General features: G+C 41.6%; 1 protein-coding gene across 2 annotated transcripts; it reads left to right on the top strand.

Moving 5' to 3' along the window:
• The first annotated feature begins 9,364 nt into the window (after positions 1-9,364).
• lactbl1a (lactamase, beta-like 1a) lies at positions 9,365-15,208 on the top strand. Of its 2 annotated transcripts, none has more exons than XM_029450517.1 (6): positions 9,365-9,470; positions 10,806-10,909; positions 10,998-11,155; positions 11,601-11,821; positions 13,492-13,597; positions 13,761-15,208. In XM_029450517.1, the coding sequence occupies exons 1-6, from the start codon at positions 9,365-9,367 to the stop codon at positions 14,737-14,739; spliced, it is 1,674 nt and encodes a 557-aa protein (XP_029306377.1). In that variant the 3' UTR covers positions 14,740-15,208. The 2 variants fall into 2 exon arrangements, with proteins under 2 accessions (XP_029306377.1, XP_029306369.1); XM_029450509.1 differs by lacking the exon at positions 9,365-9,470 and adding an exon at positions 9,650-9,688.
• Positions 15,209-15,613: the final 405 nt, after the last annotated feature.

Genomic DNA, 15,613 nt, shown 5'->3' with positions numbered 1-15,613 from the left:
CCTTGGATACCCAAGGTAATCCCCCTAAAAACCCCTCTAAAAGTGTTTCCTCCCCCTCATACTTACTGGAGTAGAGGGAGGAATAAAAACTCACAGCCTGCGTTCTGATCTGGCTTGGTTCCGTTATTTCTTGCCTTGTGTCTGAGAGCAGTGAGTGGATTGCCCTCTTCCGTCCGTTCTTCTTCTCCAGGCTGAAGAAGAAGCTATATGTAGCATCCATTTTGGTGGCGTTTTGGAACCGGGACCGGACCTGTGCGCCCTTGACTTTAATGTCCGGCAGGTCAGCTAATGCCATTTTTTTTACTTTGAGGATTTCAATATATCCTGGATCTCCTGTAGACTCACTGATTTGTTCTAGTTCCATTATATCACCCTCCAGGTCTTTCATAGATCTGGTGATGTCATGTGTGCTGCTGACAAAGCATTTTAATTTCAGTCTTACCATGGTCCCACCACTGCCTAAGACTGTTAAAATCACCCTTCCTCACTCCAGAAATAAATAAAAGCTTCTCTAAATGTTTTATCAAATGTTAAAACTGAGTTAAAGTGCCAGTATGCACTTCTTGGCAACACATTAAAAACATTATATAAAAGCAAAGAGTGATCTGTAAAACCAGCAGGTATAATATTGCACATTTTAAAAATGTTAAAATGATGTTTAAAACAATAAATACAATCTAACCTGGCAGAGGAAATCCTATTTTGTCTGCAGTGGGATCATGTGTATTGTTTAGCATCTGCGTTCATCCTCCACCATACATCCACCAGACCATGAGAGTGGACCAGCTGCCTCAGAACATGCTGGGACGCTGGATGTGGCTCTGCGTGGTTCCGATCTAAAAAAGCATTTTCTGTACAGTTATATTCCCCCCCCCAAGAATAAAAAATCCTCCGAGGCACAGCTATTTAAAACAACATTAATTTTTTGTAAAAGCAACTTCCCCTCTGCACCGATTGTTGGGGCATACACATTTATAAAGACTGTACAGGTTACAACATCCTCTGTCCTTAGACCCTCGCATCGCACAAGGAAAAACTTCCTAAAAGAAACCCCAAAATTAAAGGGGAAAAAATGGAAGAAACCTCAGGGAGAGCAACTGAGGAGGGATCCCTCTCCCAGGACGGACAGACGTGCAATAGATGTCGTGTGTACAGGATAAACAACATAGTACAAATACAACATTTGACAGAAATTATGTTGTGTTGGAAAAAAAAAAAAGAAATAGAAAGTTTGGATGAATCCAGGAAAATGTCAATAAGGCTTCAGCAGGCGCTGTCACGATTCATGATCCTGACGTAAACTTTATCAGTGGCAACCTGCCACATGAGAGACAGACACTCCGGGGATGATACCCCGGATGGTGAGTTAGTAACATACATTTACATAAATGCATACAGATAGAGGGAGAAGAAGAGAGGGAGAAGAAGAGAGAGGGAGAGAAGGAAGAGAGCAGGGAGGTGTCCCCCGGCAGTCTAAGCCTATAGCAGCATAACTAGGGGCTGATCCAGGGCAAACCTGAGCCAGCCCTAACTATAAGCTTTATCAAAAAGGAAAGTCTTTAGCCTACTCTTAAATGTGGAGAGTGTGTCTGCCTCCCGAAAAGCAACCTCCCCTCAATAAAATGTTCGACCTCCAGTGAGACTGGAGTAAAAGATTTGGAGAAGAGGAAGCCCACTCCTCCACTAAGAGATGTGTACTTCCCCTTCCCACTCTCTCCTCCAGTCTACCTCGTTAAAGCCGTCGCTGTGCGTCTCCTGTAAAAAAAAGGACATCAACGTGTTTTAATTTTGCAGTTTCATATATTTGTATCCTTTTTTAAAAACTCTGGCTCCGTTCTTATTTAAAACATCCACTTTAAAAGTATCCATGGCTGAGATTTTAAAATAAAAAATAAAAACAAATTAACTAATTTAAACACCCATTATCAATCCGGAAAGTAATCCTCCACTTTTATTCTGTGTTGGTTTTTTGTTTGATGGAGAAAAACTTTCAACATTTTTCTGGTTTTCTGGCTGTTGCTCAGAGTAAAACCAGGGATGTCGCTGCTGTCTGACACGCACTCCTCTTCACTAAAACTGTCTTCTGCCTGTCCCTGCTTCCTGACTGTCTGTCCTTCCTCCTGGATGCATTCTTACTTTTCTTTTTTCGTCTTGTGGCAGGTTTTTGTTTTATTGCCTCTTCCATCATCTCAGCCTCTTCTACCTGCTCACTCCACGGAACCTGTATTTTTTCCTGTCTCCTCTCCTCCTACACCACCCATTTCCTCCGCCTCCTTTCCTCTTACAATACCTGTACATTTCCTACTACATCACCCACTTCCTTTACCTCTTCTACTCTTACCCCACCCACCTCTTTTACACCACACACCTCCTCTACCTCTTCTCCTCCCAAACCACCTGACTCCCCCTGCACTTTCTCTCCCTCTTTTTTTTTCTTCTTTTTTTTTCCCATTTTTTTCCACCACACCAAGTGAATTAACACCACTCTCCTGTGAAGCCGTGGCCACTCCCGGCGAAGAGCCCCCTGCCGGAGCAGCAGCAACCGCTCCTCCAGGACCAGACGAAGCGGGATTCCCGCACTTCGGACAGGCTCTCGCAGTGTGTCCCTCCTCCCCGCAACCAAAGCATTTTATAACCGATGAAGTGACAAATATCACCTATTCATAATCATCTACTTTAACGTCGAAGCGGAGGTTGAGCTCCGCATCTCGGTTATTAAGTATCATACCGGGGAAACAACTTTCCCGTGTCTGGATAGTTCTCTGCTGAGAAACTCATCAGTTATGAACGGAGGGACATTTGATATTACAACTTTGGTTGCGGGCAGAGTGAGTGGCATCACCTGCACAAATGCTCCGCAATACGCACCGTAATACCTGTCTCGATGACGCGGTGCACCCTTTCCACCTGGTCCAGGAAGATGACAACTTCACACTGCCAGAGACTTCACACTGCCGTGTCCGACCTTGTCTCCCACAGCTAACCCGATCTCCTCAACGCTACATGGGAAGCCGGCTGATATTTTGATCCCATGCTTCCTTGTGAGCTTGGTGTAGTCTTCATTTGCCATGACGTCAGACGCCGGCCGGCAGAACACCGGCAGGAGAAAAACACCCAAAAGCACCCCGACTATCCATCAAAGCGCACCAAGAAGTAAACTAAATCAAACTGTCACCAATGAACTAAGTTAAATCAAACCCATTATTAAATAAATAAACAAAAAGAAAGTATCGAAATAGCAATCGAAATCAGCGTCTCACTCACACAACCAAACTCCCAGCATGCACCGAGAGAGAGAGAGAGAGAGAGAGAGAGAGAGAGAGAGAGAGAGAGAGAGAGAGAGAGAGAGAGAGAGAGAGAGAGGAGACGCAGAGAGAGTGAGAGAAACACAGAGAGACAGAAAGAGAGACAGAGAGACAGAGAGAGACAGAGAGAGAGAGAGAGAGAGAGAGAGAGAGAGAGAGAGAGAGAGAGAGAGAGAGAGAGAGAGAGAGAGAGAGACAGAGAGAGAGAGAGAGAGAGAGAGAGCAAGTATGACAAAGAAAGAGAGAGAGAGCGAGAGAGAGAGAGAGAGAGAGAGAGAGAGAGAGAGAGAGAGAGAGAGAGAGAGAGAGAGACAGAGAGAGAGACAGAGACAGAGAGAGACAGAGCAAAAGAGAGAGAGAGAGCTCAGTGAGGAAATAGAGCAGAAGAATATGGGCCTGACAAAAAGGAATCCAGCCTGCCTCCAGATGAGTGAGGGTTGCAAAACAACAGATTAGAGAAAGCCAGGACTTGTTCCCATGGAAACCTTTGCCCAGGGAGATGGCTATGGGAATGCAACATATTGTAGGTCAGATACGACATCAGCGATCCAATCAGACGTAATCTGTCTTGACTTGTGGGTCATACATTGAGCAGTAAAGCTGGTGCCTTTCTGTGGCTGTTCTCACTGTCAGGGTTCCAGTCTGAGCTGAAAGAGCAGCAGTGGAGCTGATAAAGGAAGAGCTCATGTTCATTATGATACATCACATTATGTGGTGTAGTAGAAGTATAGTGTTCGCTGTATCTGATGAAGTGGTGTAGAAGTATAAAGATACAGAAATACTCAAGGAAAGAAGAAATACCTAAAAATTGTTTAACTGTACTTAGTTACTTTCCACCTTTGCTGAGCAGAGCAGTATTTCTATAATCACTGATGGACTGCAGAATGGGCCAGGTGTACAAACTGAATGAATAAAGAACCAGAAAATGTCTTCCGAATTAAACGACAAAATACACTGTCAACCAAATTATAAAACACCAGAAACTACATCACAAATTGGAACAAGCATACAAAAGAACAAAACAACATGCAGTGCTATCTGGCCCTAAAGATAAGTACAATGTACCAGATTTTTTTGTATTTCCTTCTGAACAATAAATAATAAATATAATTTTGAAAATAAATTTTATTTTGAAAAAACAAACCATGGGAAGTGACGATGTATAGACAATGTGGCCATTGTCTATACGATGCGCGCACCACCAGGACGCTGAGCTGATCCTGGCGCAGCCTGCCAATGAAAGAAGAGGGTGGGCACTTTCTTATCAAGTTGACACTCATTGGCTCATGAAGGTTGTAAAATGCTCCGATTGGCTCAAATGAAGTGTCAATCTAATGCTGAGAGTCCGCGCTAAAACCAGGACGTGTCTGAACCGTGATGAGCGCACAAGATATTAAGTTATGACTGTTTATGATGACACAATGTAAAAATCGATCAGCTGATTTCACAGATTGCAACATCTGTTCATGGACTTTTATCGTTGTGACGATGTTCACAGTGGATATCTTTTTACCGGAAACGAATGTGTGGACATCTGGCAATGGCTTATGAGCGTCTTTTTCAAAATATTGCTGAAATGAGGATATTTATGAGGCAATATAGGTAAGTGGGCTCAAAGTTATGATTTTGAGTAAATATGACGAAATAAAATGATACGGCCGGCATAAAAACAAATATAAAGTGCATAAAAAACTCACCATTACGCTGAATTAGTGGGAGCCCAGAACTTGTGTCTCTGCAACGAGCCAGTCCAATATAGGGGTAGTCACTAAGTATGACACTCTCAGTGCATTCGCATGTGTTGATGTGGTGACCATCAGTAATTGTTTATGTCCTTCTTGTTCATGTTTTTTTCTTTAAAACAACTCCAAGGGCTTGTCTTTTAATGCCGGGTGCCGGCGTTATGAAGGCTTCGTTGCCTCATTTGTGAGCCTGTATATTATGCAGAGCAGCGCATGGTGGACTCCTGATGTCTTTTAAATGTCTCCTCATTGGGTCTTTTCCCTTTTCCAAAAAAGCTCTTTAAAGACGTTTGTTTTCCACTCATTGTTGCTTGTGGGCTTTTTTGTGTCAAGAGACACAGACGCACAGACAGATGTATCTGGTGATTTTTCAAAATAAAACCTTTCAAAAAAAAAAAAATGTATACAATCTTTCTGTGCGGCCCGGTACCAAATGACCCACGGACCGGTACCGGTCCACGGACTGGTGGTTGGGGACCACTGCTGTAGGCCATGTGGCCTCAATAGCCATCTTGTCTTTGTCTCTTTAAACATAACCACACGTGGGACACAGAACATAAACCAAGATGTCCGTCCCTGTGACCTCTGAAGTACAAGAAAGGGGAAAAGTGTTGCAACTGTCATACCAATCAAACATTGAATTGCTGAAATACATTTTTCTTCTACATTTTCTTTGGTATGTTGAGGCTTGACTGAAGTATGCTGCGATCACATGGACAAAGAGGAAAGTTCTGTGTTTGGAGGAGAGAAGGTGAGGCCTTTAACCACAAGAACACCATGCATACCGTCAAGCATGGTGGTGGTACTATTATGCTCTGGGCCTGTTTTGCTGCCAATGGAACTGGTGCTTTACAGAAAGTAAATGCAATAATGAAGAATTAAGAATCACCTCCAAATTCTTCAGGAGAACCTAAAATCAGCCAGAAGGTTGGGTCTTGGGTGCAGTTGGGTGTTGCAACAGGACAATGACCCCAAACGCATCTACAGTGGTAAAGGAATGGCTAAATCAAGCTAGAATTAAGGTTTTAGAATAGCCTTCACAAAGTCCTGACTTAAACCCCATCGAGAACATGTGAATAGTGCTGAAGAAACAAGTGCATGTCAGAAAGCCAAAAAATGTAGCTGAACTGCACCGATTCTGTTACCGCCTGGCTCAAGGCCCGCAACAAAGAGGGAGGCCACACATAGTCATAACCATCAAAAAAGGTTTATTTAACTAACAAACATAAGCATGACAAAGCAACTAATGGCATGTGTAACCAGGTATGGTCATCAGTTGTGTTAGCAGTGTGTGGATGGGTGAAAGTATGGTGTAATGTGTTGTAAGGTGCAACAAACCAAACAAAAGTAACAAATGCTGCAGCAGGCCAGCTGAGAGAGGCCAGCTGTGAGAGTGACCGGCCCAGCTGTAAGAGAGCCCTGATTAGTACTGGGCCATCCTTTATGGCTTCTGCAGGCCCCGTCCAAATGGCAGGTACCAGCTGACACTCCCTTGCAGCTCCTCCGTAACTGCAAGATAGCCAAGTTAGATATGCAGCCATACTAACTAGGGTTGTCACAAAAGGAGTGGTCAAATATTCAACCAGAAGCTTGCTAGAAGCTTGTGGATCGCTACCAAAAGCGCCTAATTGAGGTGAAAATGGCCAAGGGACATGTAAACAAATATTAGCATTGCTGTACATATATTTTTGACACAGCAGATTTGGTCACATGTTCAGTAGACCCATAATAAATTCATAAAATAACCAAACTTCAAAAATCTTTTTTGTGACAGAAGTATGTGCTCCAATCACTCTATCACAGAAAAATAAGAGTTTTAGAAATTATTGGAAACTCAAGACTGCCATGACATGAATGTTCTTAACAAGTGTATGTAAACTTTTGACCACAACTGTATGAGGTGAGGAGATATGCTTGTATAATCCATAATAAAAGCCTAGTAATAGAGTACAATGGAGAGACTGCCTGATGTATCTATTTATATATGATTTATTTAAAGTCTACAGTTCTATCTAGTGGTTGGAGAGGTAACTGCACACAAATACATTTTGAATATATCGCTTTAACAGCTCCTATGCCAACTGCTGGTACTGGCTTGTGGACGACACTTTGGTCATGTTAACAGGATGAGGCTGGTAAACTGTTATTCATGTGTTCATGGCAGCATAAAGACCGAGGTGTACAGGAAACAGACCAGCACATTCCAACCACCTCTTTATCACTTTGCCTTTATATACTTGTACTTACTATTTTATAAAGTGTTTTACAAACATGTTTACTACATTCCTGTTTACATTTATTTTACTCATTTACAATTACTGTTGTAGAAGCCGTTTTGCATTCATGTTGGTATTTATTATTATTTGGTTTAAGCCCTGCAATATTATTTTGCACACTTGGTGGCGGTGATAAAATGCACTAGGCTGTCACTATATAAGGGTGCACAGGTGACAGGAAATGGGTGATAGGACACAGGTAGAGAGAGCAAACAGTTCTCACCAGTGAGCGACCCAAACGAAGCAGTGAGCGACCCGAACACAGCAGTGATAGATCAATGACAGTGATCAACTCATACAACCAAACGAATCAGTGATAACCTACAACCGAACCAGCTACTCAAACGGAACAGCAACAGACAAGCAGACACGAACAGAGGTCCATAGAACTGACAACCATCCATAACTACAACCGGAAGCTCCATCTGCGTAAGAACCCATACACCTACTTGTGTAGATGGCATAATAATTGGAACATTGGAAATTGGAAATTTGCCATTACAACTGTCTACCACAAATATATATTCTTTTATTTTATATTAGTTATATTGTATCCCTATATTTAGATTCCCATTTTTTTCATTTCATTCTTCCCATAGATGCTACTTGAGTGATGTATGACATCACCATGACATCACATGTGACACCTTTGGCGAACAATACATCAGTAAAAGAGCAAAGAACCTGTGCAAGAGACGAAATGAACACCAGAAACAGAAAACATCAGTTGTCTGTGAACACCCGACCAAAACACACAGCATCCACTGGAAGAGGTCAAAGGTCATCGAGCAGGACTCCGTAGACGACTGGAGAAAGAACAAGGTGGATGTTCACATCTGATTCCAGAGACAAGGTTTACCATTTCCCCAACCGGAGTGAAATGCCATATGTATCTCACAAACAGAGAAGGTTCTGTTCACTGAAGAAGGTCATGGAATGCAGTTCTACGTGGAGTCTAAAATGTTTAGATCATTAAAACGTTGATTGAATTTAAAAGAGATTTGAAAATCTTCTAGGAGGTGCAATGGAGATGCAGGATTCTTTGCAATGTGTAGTTCTGAGCCACCTGCTCCAAAGTAATAGGGGGCAGCATTTCACCTCTATAACCTAAGTCATCAGTTCAAGTCATCAAAAAAAAACCTAATATAGTATGTTAACCTATGGTTGTATTTTAGTTGTAGTAATTTGCATATTTATTGTAAAAGTTTATTCTTCAGGATAATTTTACATTACAACATTTTAATAATGTTGAGGCATTTTGGCATCATGCGCCACAGAGCAACGTTCATAGGAATAAACGAGGCCCCGCCTCTAACGCTGCATCCAGTTCTTTATATACATCTATGGCCGGGGCTAGCTGTTAGTAGATATCTCTGCAGCACAACACATAACGTCAATACTGTTGCCTCTTCACACTCTGATTTCACATCGCAGTTAACCATCCCCTCCTTCGGATAAGTTGATGAAGTGCATCCAGCAGTGGATGAGTGATGTGTGTGTGGAATTAACCCCACAGGATGTGAGATAATTTGATTGTTGAGAATGAGTGCTGAGCAGGTTTACATTTCACAGCCCTCCTTACATTTGACACTGAATCTGCCAGCAGATTATGATGTCACAGCAGAGGGAATAGAATGATCCAGGGATCACAGTCAGGATTAGGTGCCTGTAGATAATGGTCTGTCACCAGTGAATGCTCAGGAGCAGCAGAGCTGAGTTCATGCAGTCCTGTGGACCTCGTAAGAAATAAAATTGTGGATTTTTTGCTGTCTGAAGTTGAAGAATGACACAAAGATAATGAGACATCTGAGGCCTGTTTTTACTCCTTTGGTAAGATAAACTACCTTTCCTGCAGCTGCTGTTTGTGAAAGCAATTTTCATGAAATGTCTTATCTTTTCTGGTAAACTCTAATGTCTAAAGTCTAATGTCATTAAAAACATGGCTAAGAGGTTTTTTTTTCTGCTCTTCAATTTCTTTTACTAACATTCACATATTTGTTTCTAGAATGCAGTCTGATGACCATAACAAGCAGTTGTCAAAATGAAGATGAAATGGACCATGCTGGGCATGGTTGTCTTCTTTCTGCTCTCTGTGGTCATGACCTGCTGCTTCATATGGCAGTATAGGATGCCAAAACTGAAGACAGGTAAAGTTTGCCAAGCCAACATCAATTTACAACATCCAAACGCCCACACATAGACCAAAAAGACATACATACCTGGAACTATTTTTGGACCTGGTGTAATTGCTCGTTTGCAGGAACTGCAGGAGGATTACACAAAGCTGGAAGTAGAAGCAGCAGGATTAGCAGCCGAGAATAAAACAGACTATAACTCCTGCTGTGAGACAAGATGAGGAGTGAAGGTAGAGCAGAGCAGTCATGGATGTTTGTGGATGAAATAATTGTGGTATAAATATAAAACGGGCTCAGTTTTCAGGGTGTTCTGTTTGACTGTGCCAAACACGCTGTGCCTGAAGAATCAATAAGTCACATAATAAAAACAACTAATTTTTATAACCTGGTACCCCTGTGAAAATGAAAGCCTGTGGCATATTAACAGCACTTATTAATGAACCGCACAATATAACCATATTTGTATCGGCTAGTGTGTACATACTGTTGTGACAAACATGTATTCTCTACTACCACTAATACTATAAATTATGTTTTTAGCACCTTAATTGTATACGTCTGTACTTAATTCAGTACAGATGTCTTACCATCCACAGAATACTATCCTAATATAAGACCGTCTTAGATGAATGTACTGTATTAGTAACAATGTATTGGTACAGATTAACAGGCCTAGCAGACTGAGTGTGTCATCACAATGAGGCCGAAGTCTCAGAGACAGAGATCTCAGAAACTGGACAAATGAAAATTCCAATTGTTTTTTTATTTTATAATTTCAGTCTACCAACCCTTTAACATGCTTCTGTTTTATGTGTTAACATGTTTCACACTCTTGCTGGTGTGTCTGTGCTTTTATTGCTAGCTTGACTTTTTTTCTCGCTTTTTGCTGAAGATTAATACAACTAAATTGCAAACCCTAAATGCTTAACTACAGTGTTTTGTTTTCTGGATTTGTTAAACACACAAGATACAACAATAACTACAGACAGCATTGGAGTTCTTGGAAGGTATTTTGTACCTTTTGACTGATCAATTTCCCCCCTGCTTCCAGTCTTTGTGCTAAGCAGCTAAACAGGTTGTGGAACTAGTCTATCTCTGACAGTAGGATTGACAACAAACAACTGAGTTTCATAAATGGTCTTTTTTCATGTTTAATTAGTAACATTTTGATCAGTTTTTGCAAAACCCTACAACATTAAGTTCAAAAAGTTATGCACATTCACAGTCGAACCTGCCATAACAGTCTTACTGTACATCTCTGCTTGTACAATTTGATCAGATATTGATAGATAGGTTGTGTCTAATTTTTCATACATGATGAGTCAGCCTTTTTTCCTTTTTCCACAGAAGTGATTGTAAAACAAGCGATAGTAGAGCAGATGTGCCCTCTGTTCCCTGAGCCTGTGCCCCTCAAACATCCCATCACATCGTTGAGGGTGGCCTTAGAAAAGGTGAATATATTTCAACTTTTTATTCCTATTAAAATGTTTAATCATGTGGATATAGTTATAGTAGTCTTAATGAAGTTTCTCCAAACAGATCGATGTACTCCTGAGGTCGAGTGTTCACACCACCAAGCTGCCAGCAATATCAGCCATCGTGGTTTTAAATGACTCTGTTCTGTGGAATGGAAACTTTGGAAAGAAGAACATAAGTGATCCCTCCTCATCTGCACCCAATGAGTACACAGTGTACAGGTGAGAAGATTTACAGTCACGCACAGTGTGTAGAACAGGTGTGGAAGAGACTAACATTAAATATGACAGGGATATGACAAAAGTGAAGTGGTTATTTGTCTAAATGCCAGGCCCTTAGTTATTAATATTATCAGTCCTAAAAGCTGCTCCGCCAGTCCATGATATTAGCAACTCCGTCTGAACAATAATCATTACCACATGATGTAATCTGTAGTCTAATTCTTCTATTGGATTGCATTTGATCTGAGGTTTAGAGTTGGAATTAGGATTATACTTTAAGTAAGCTTCATATAGAAACTGTGATCAATGAGACTGAACCACTCAATAAATGAAGTGCTTAAATATATGGAGGAGCAGTGGGAATGCTATTATTAAACTAGGATACATTTATTTAATCAATCGGAATATGTATGTGTCGTGCTGACTTTAATCACTTTGATTGTAGAATTGCGAGCCTCTCTAAGATCTTCCCTACACTAATGCTGTACAAGCTGTGGGAGGACGGCCTGGTGGACTCTCTGGACGACCCTCTGGAGAAGTACGCACGCAACTTCACCATTAAGGACCCATTGTGGAAAAGTGGGAGACCAGCATCGTCCTCAGTCAGGACCTTTGGCAGCCACTTTCCTGCACTCACCCTGCGCAGGATGGCCAGTCAGCTCTCTGGTAACCACACTATTTTTTATATTTTTAATGACATGGTGGCCATCTTTGATGAATCTACCTAAAAGGAAGACGTATCAAAGAACTGTGTAGCTCTGTATCGTTCCACACATATAAATGACCACTATATTTGTGAGGGTGTGTGTGAGTGAGGGTGAGTGGTTCGGCTTCCAAATAGAACACCGTGAGCAAGGCACTTAACCCCAAATTGCTCCAGGGAGTCCCTGTTAGTTAGTTCACTGTCAGTCGCTCTGGATAAGAGCGTCTGCTAAATGACATGTAATGTAATGTAATTTGTTCAGTGATTTCTCAGTGGAGTCTTCCAGACAGAGCTTGACAGGCAGGATTATAAGAATAGGGATGTCATTTTACAATATATTTAGCAAGTGACCTTACTACAATTGTGAAAAATAGAAATAGATCAAATTGACACAGGCATGTACAGGTTGTTGTGAGTCCACTTCTGAAATAATGTCAAAGTCATGAAAAACATTTAAGTTTAATGTAAACTACTCCTAGCAACTGCAGTTTTCTGTGGCAATGTGTAAATGACGTTGGCAGGAAATATGTCACTGGCTACTTAAAATAAAAGATTATTTGATACTGTGTAGAGCTAGACCAAATAATCTGCTGTCACAGCCTTCTCTTGGCTGCATTCCACTGCCTCCCTGATCTCTCACCAACAACTGTCTTTGTGTGTCTTTGGGGTCTTGATGTGATACATTTAATAAATAAAGATAACAGAGCACACTTTCAGACCTCCAATGCAATCCTTCTTTTGCATTATGTTGTTCACACAGAAAGTGGCAGAAGCAGTTGTGTGTAGGATAAAGGATGAGCTTGAGAGAGAACTTCCTACTTTCACAACTTCACACAACTGACCAATACCTTTGTAAAGTCGGTGTGATTGTGGGACAGAACGTGTTTGGTGCAGTCTCCCCAATTCCGCTGTTGGTAAGGGGGGTTCAGATGCTGACAGTGAAAGATTGTAGTTAGGGTTGAAAAAAAAGAAGAAGCAAACATTAACTGCTGGTCTATGACAGGACACAGACTCCAGTTTGCCTCATGGAAGCCCAATGCACTAGACCCTCACCCACCATCATGACCTCTACGCCCTCACTTTGTGCTTTGCTACAAAAGACACATCAATTCCTGCATTTCCACGGAACACAGCATTGGACATAAAGTGTAAGGTGCAGAAACATCATATATAAATTGGATGCTTTGGAGTATTGGTTGTGCACGTCCATGCCTCGTGCTTGCCAGTTTTGAAGTGGCAAGTTTATAACAAAGCTGTTACATTGTGTAACTGGTGCTTCCACTTCAGGGCATCTCTCTACCACCCACTACAGTACCTTAACTATCCTGGACTCACATGAACAGAAAGAGAAGCTATATTGTACTAGTATAGTGTTGTGTAATCTATTTTGCCATATTACAGCAAATATTTCTGCTTATTTGCTTGCATATACTGTTCTAATACATATTAAAAGAATAATGGCCATGTTAAGTGGTGGGTTACGTTACAGATACAGTATCTGTGACATATTTCATGAATGACTTCATATAGTCCCTTCTTTAAAGCAACCTAAACATTCATGACTTCATGGACAAATAAGTCCACAAATTTACTCATCAGTTTTACTCCTTAAGGTTTTCTAATATTTTCCCAGGGTTACCCAGAAGATTAAGGTCAACTAATCTCCTTTGGAGTGGAGACACAGAGGCAGCCCTTAATGTGCTACAGGATGATGTCCTTGTGGCCGATCCAGGCACCAAGTAAGACTTTTTTTTCACCCTGTGTTGCTCTATTTTTGACTGTGGTGACTTAAGACCTGCTGTGCCTTTTTATGGTCTGAACAGAAAAAGGCGGTTGATGGAACAAGGATCCTTATGGCATGTTTTAACCACATCTGTGACATTAATGTCTCTTTTCTCTCAGATGCCATTACAGCAATGTTGCTTTTTCTTTGTTGGCCAACATCTTGGCCCAGAAGGTGACTGGCTCAGACTTTGAGAACTGGGTGTCAGACAATGTTCTGGACCGGCTCAGCTTGGAAGACACTGGTTTCAACTTAACTCCAGCCATTCAGAGGCAGATGGCTGTGGGTGTGTACAGCAATGGCCAGCCAGCTCCCCTCTTCAACCTCGGCTGGTACCGACCTGCAGGCCAGATGTATTCCACAGCAGCTGACATGGCCAAGCTTATGATGGCTCTTCTGGGCGCAAACACCAGGAATCTGTTGCGTCAGGACACCCTGAACACCATGCTGACCCCGGTCTTCCGATGCCACAACGGCTACTTCACTAACTCTACCGGCACACCGTGGGAGATCAACGAGCAGTTTGGCTATGATGTGGTGAGGAAGGACGGCGACCTGGACGGTTATGCGGCCACCTTTTCCCTGGTGCCTCGGCTCAAACTGGGACTGGTGGTCATGATGGCCGGGGTTCGGCCTGCAGACCAGGACCTTGTGAGCCAGGCCTACAGTTATCTCATTCCCGCAGTGGAGAGAGCTTTCAGGGACACTCGAAAAACTGTAAGACCGCCCCCCAACTCAGCTCCATATGTCGGCTTTTTCACTTACAGGAATATGACTTTCTATGAGATTAAGGTGGATTTAGAAGGGGTGCTGGTCATGCAGCAATTTGGACCACAGGTGGACAAAACTGTACCATCCAAGTACCAAACTATTAGGCTGGATTATCTACAGGACAGGGTGTTCAGGGTGGTATTTGAGAGCCCATACCCTTGCAAGCTGAAGGTTAACAGTGCCTCTGTCTCCCTGGAGGCACAGGACAGACAGCTCTTCAACTTTTATCTTTTCAACAAGAAAGGTTTGTCATCAGGGTTTGATTCCCCAGGACTCAACACTTACAGGGTGACAAGGATAGCTGGCAGACCATTCTTTACTTCATAAAGACAAGATTTGAACTTAGAACAAGTTGACACTGTAACTGGGGGCATCAGCCCAGGATAAATGCAGTGGGAAACTTGATTCTCAACTGTTGGGTCAGTGGACATGTGATGTTCTCTTGCTAAGGTTAATGTGATTAATCTGAACTAGTATGTTAATATTATTTATTTAATACTCCTCTGCTTATAATATTTATCTTATTATTTAGTGTTGTACAAATCTCCAAACAACTAGCACAAGAAAGCAAAACTGATGACAGTGCTCCATAAATGTTTCCTCAGACGTGTTTGGTTAATGTGTCAGTATTCCTATTCAACCTTAAGTGCCTACAGTGTGACCTAAAAAGAGGAAAAACACAACTGATTGAAATGTCAAGTGGTCAAGTTTTCCCAGATTTAAATCCACCAGGGAAGCATGTGAACATACTATGAGCAATAAAGTGTACAAGATAATATGCTAAATAAAACTCAAATGGTATAACAACTGTTTATTAAGCCTTAATAAAGTGTGAAGAGAAAATGTATGTACACTTGATCATTATGAATGCTCATGCAAAATTTCTACATTGTTAAACAAACAGTTGAGGTGACCAGAAGAAATTTTTTTTAGCAACCCCACTTACATAACAAGGAAGACAACATTTGAACCACTGCTCAACACAATATAAAAAATTCAAAACAGCGTCCAAAATTAGAACAAAACTCCCTTTTGGCACAGTGTTACTTTACATTGTAGGGTGGTTTCTATTATTAACTAATTCTTTTTGACCTTTGGTTCAAGATGGGTTTAATATATACACTCTGGACAATTTCAGGGAATTAACTTCAATGCCATTCTTTATTTGATCAAAAACATAATTTTTGCCTCCTCTTGTGAG

The sequence above is a fragment of the Cottoperca gobio genome, chromosome 2 (assembly GCF_900634415.1).
Source record: "Cottoperca gobio chromosome 2, fCotGob3.1, whole genome shotgun sequence".
NCBI classification, from domain to species: Eukaryota; Metazoa; Chordata; class Actinopteri; order Perciformes; family Bovichtidae; genus Cottoperca; species Cottoperca gobio.
This window is presented reverse-complemented; position numbering and strand designations above follow the sequence as displayed.

Coding starts and splice junctions, on each gene's coding strand:
- lactbl1a (XM_029450517.1), top strand. CDS start 9,365: ATGAAGATGAAATGGACCATGCTGGGCATGGTTGTCTTCTTTCTGCTC. Junction 11,156..11,600: donor AATGAGTACACAGTGTACAG/GTGAGAAGATTT, acceptor CTTTGATTGTAG/AATTGCGAGCCTCTCTAAGA. Junction 13,598..13,760: donor GTGGCCGATCCAGGCACCAA/GTAAGACTTTTT, acceptor CTTTTCTCTCAG/ATGCCATTACAGCAATGTTG.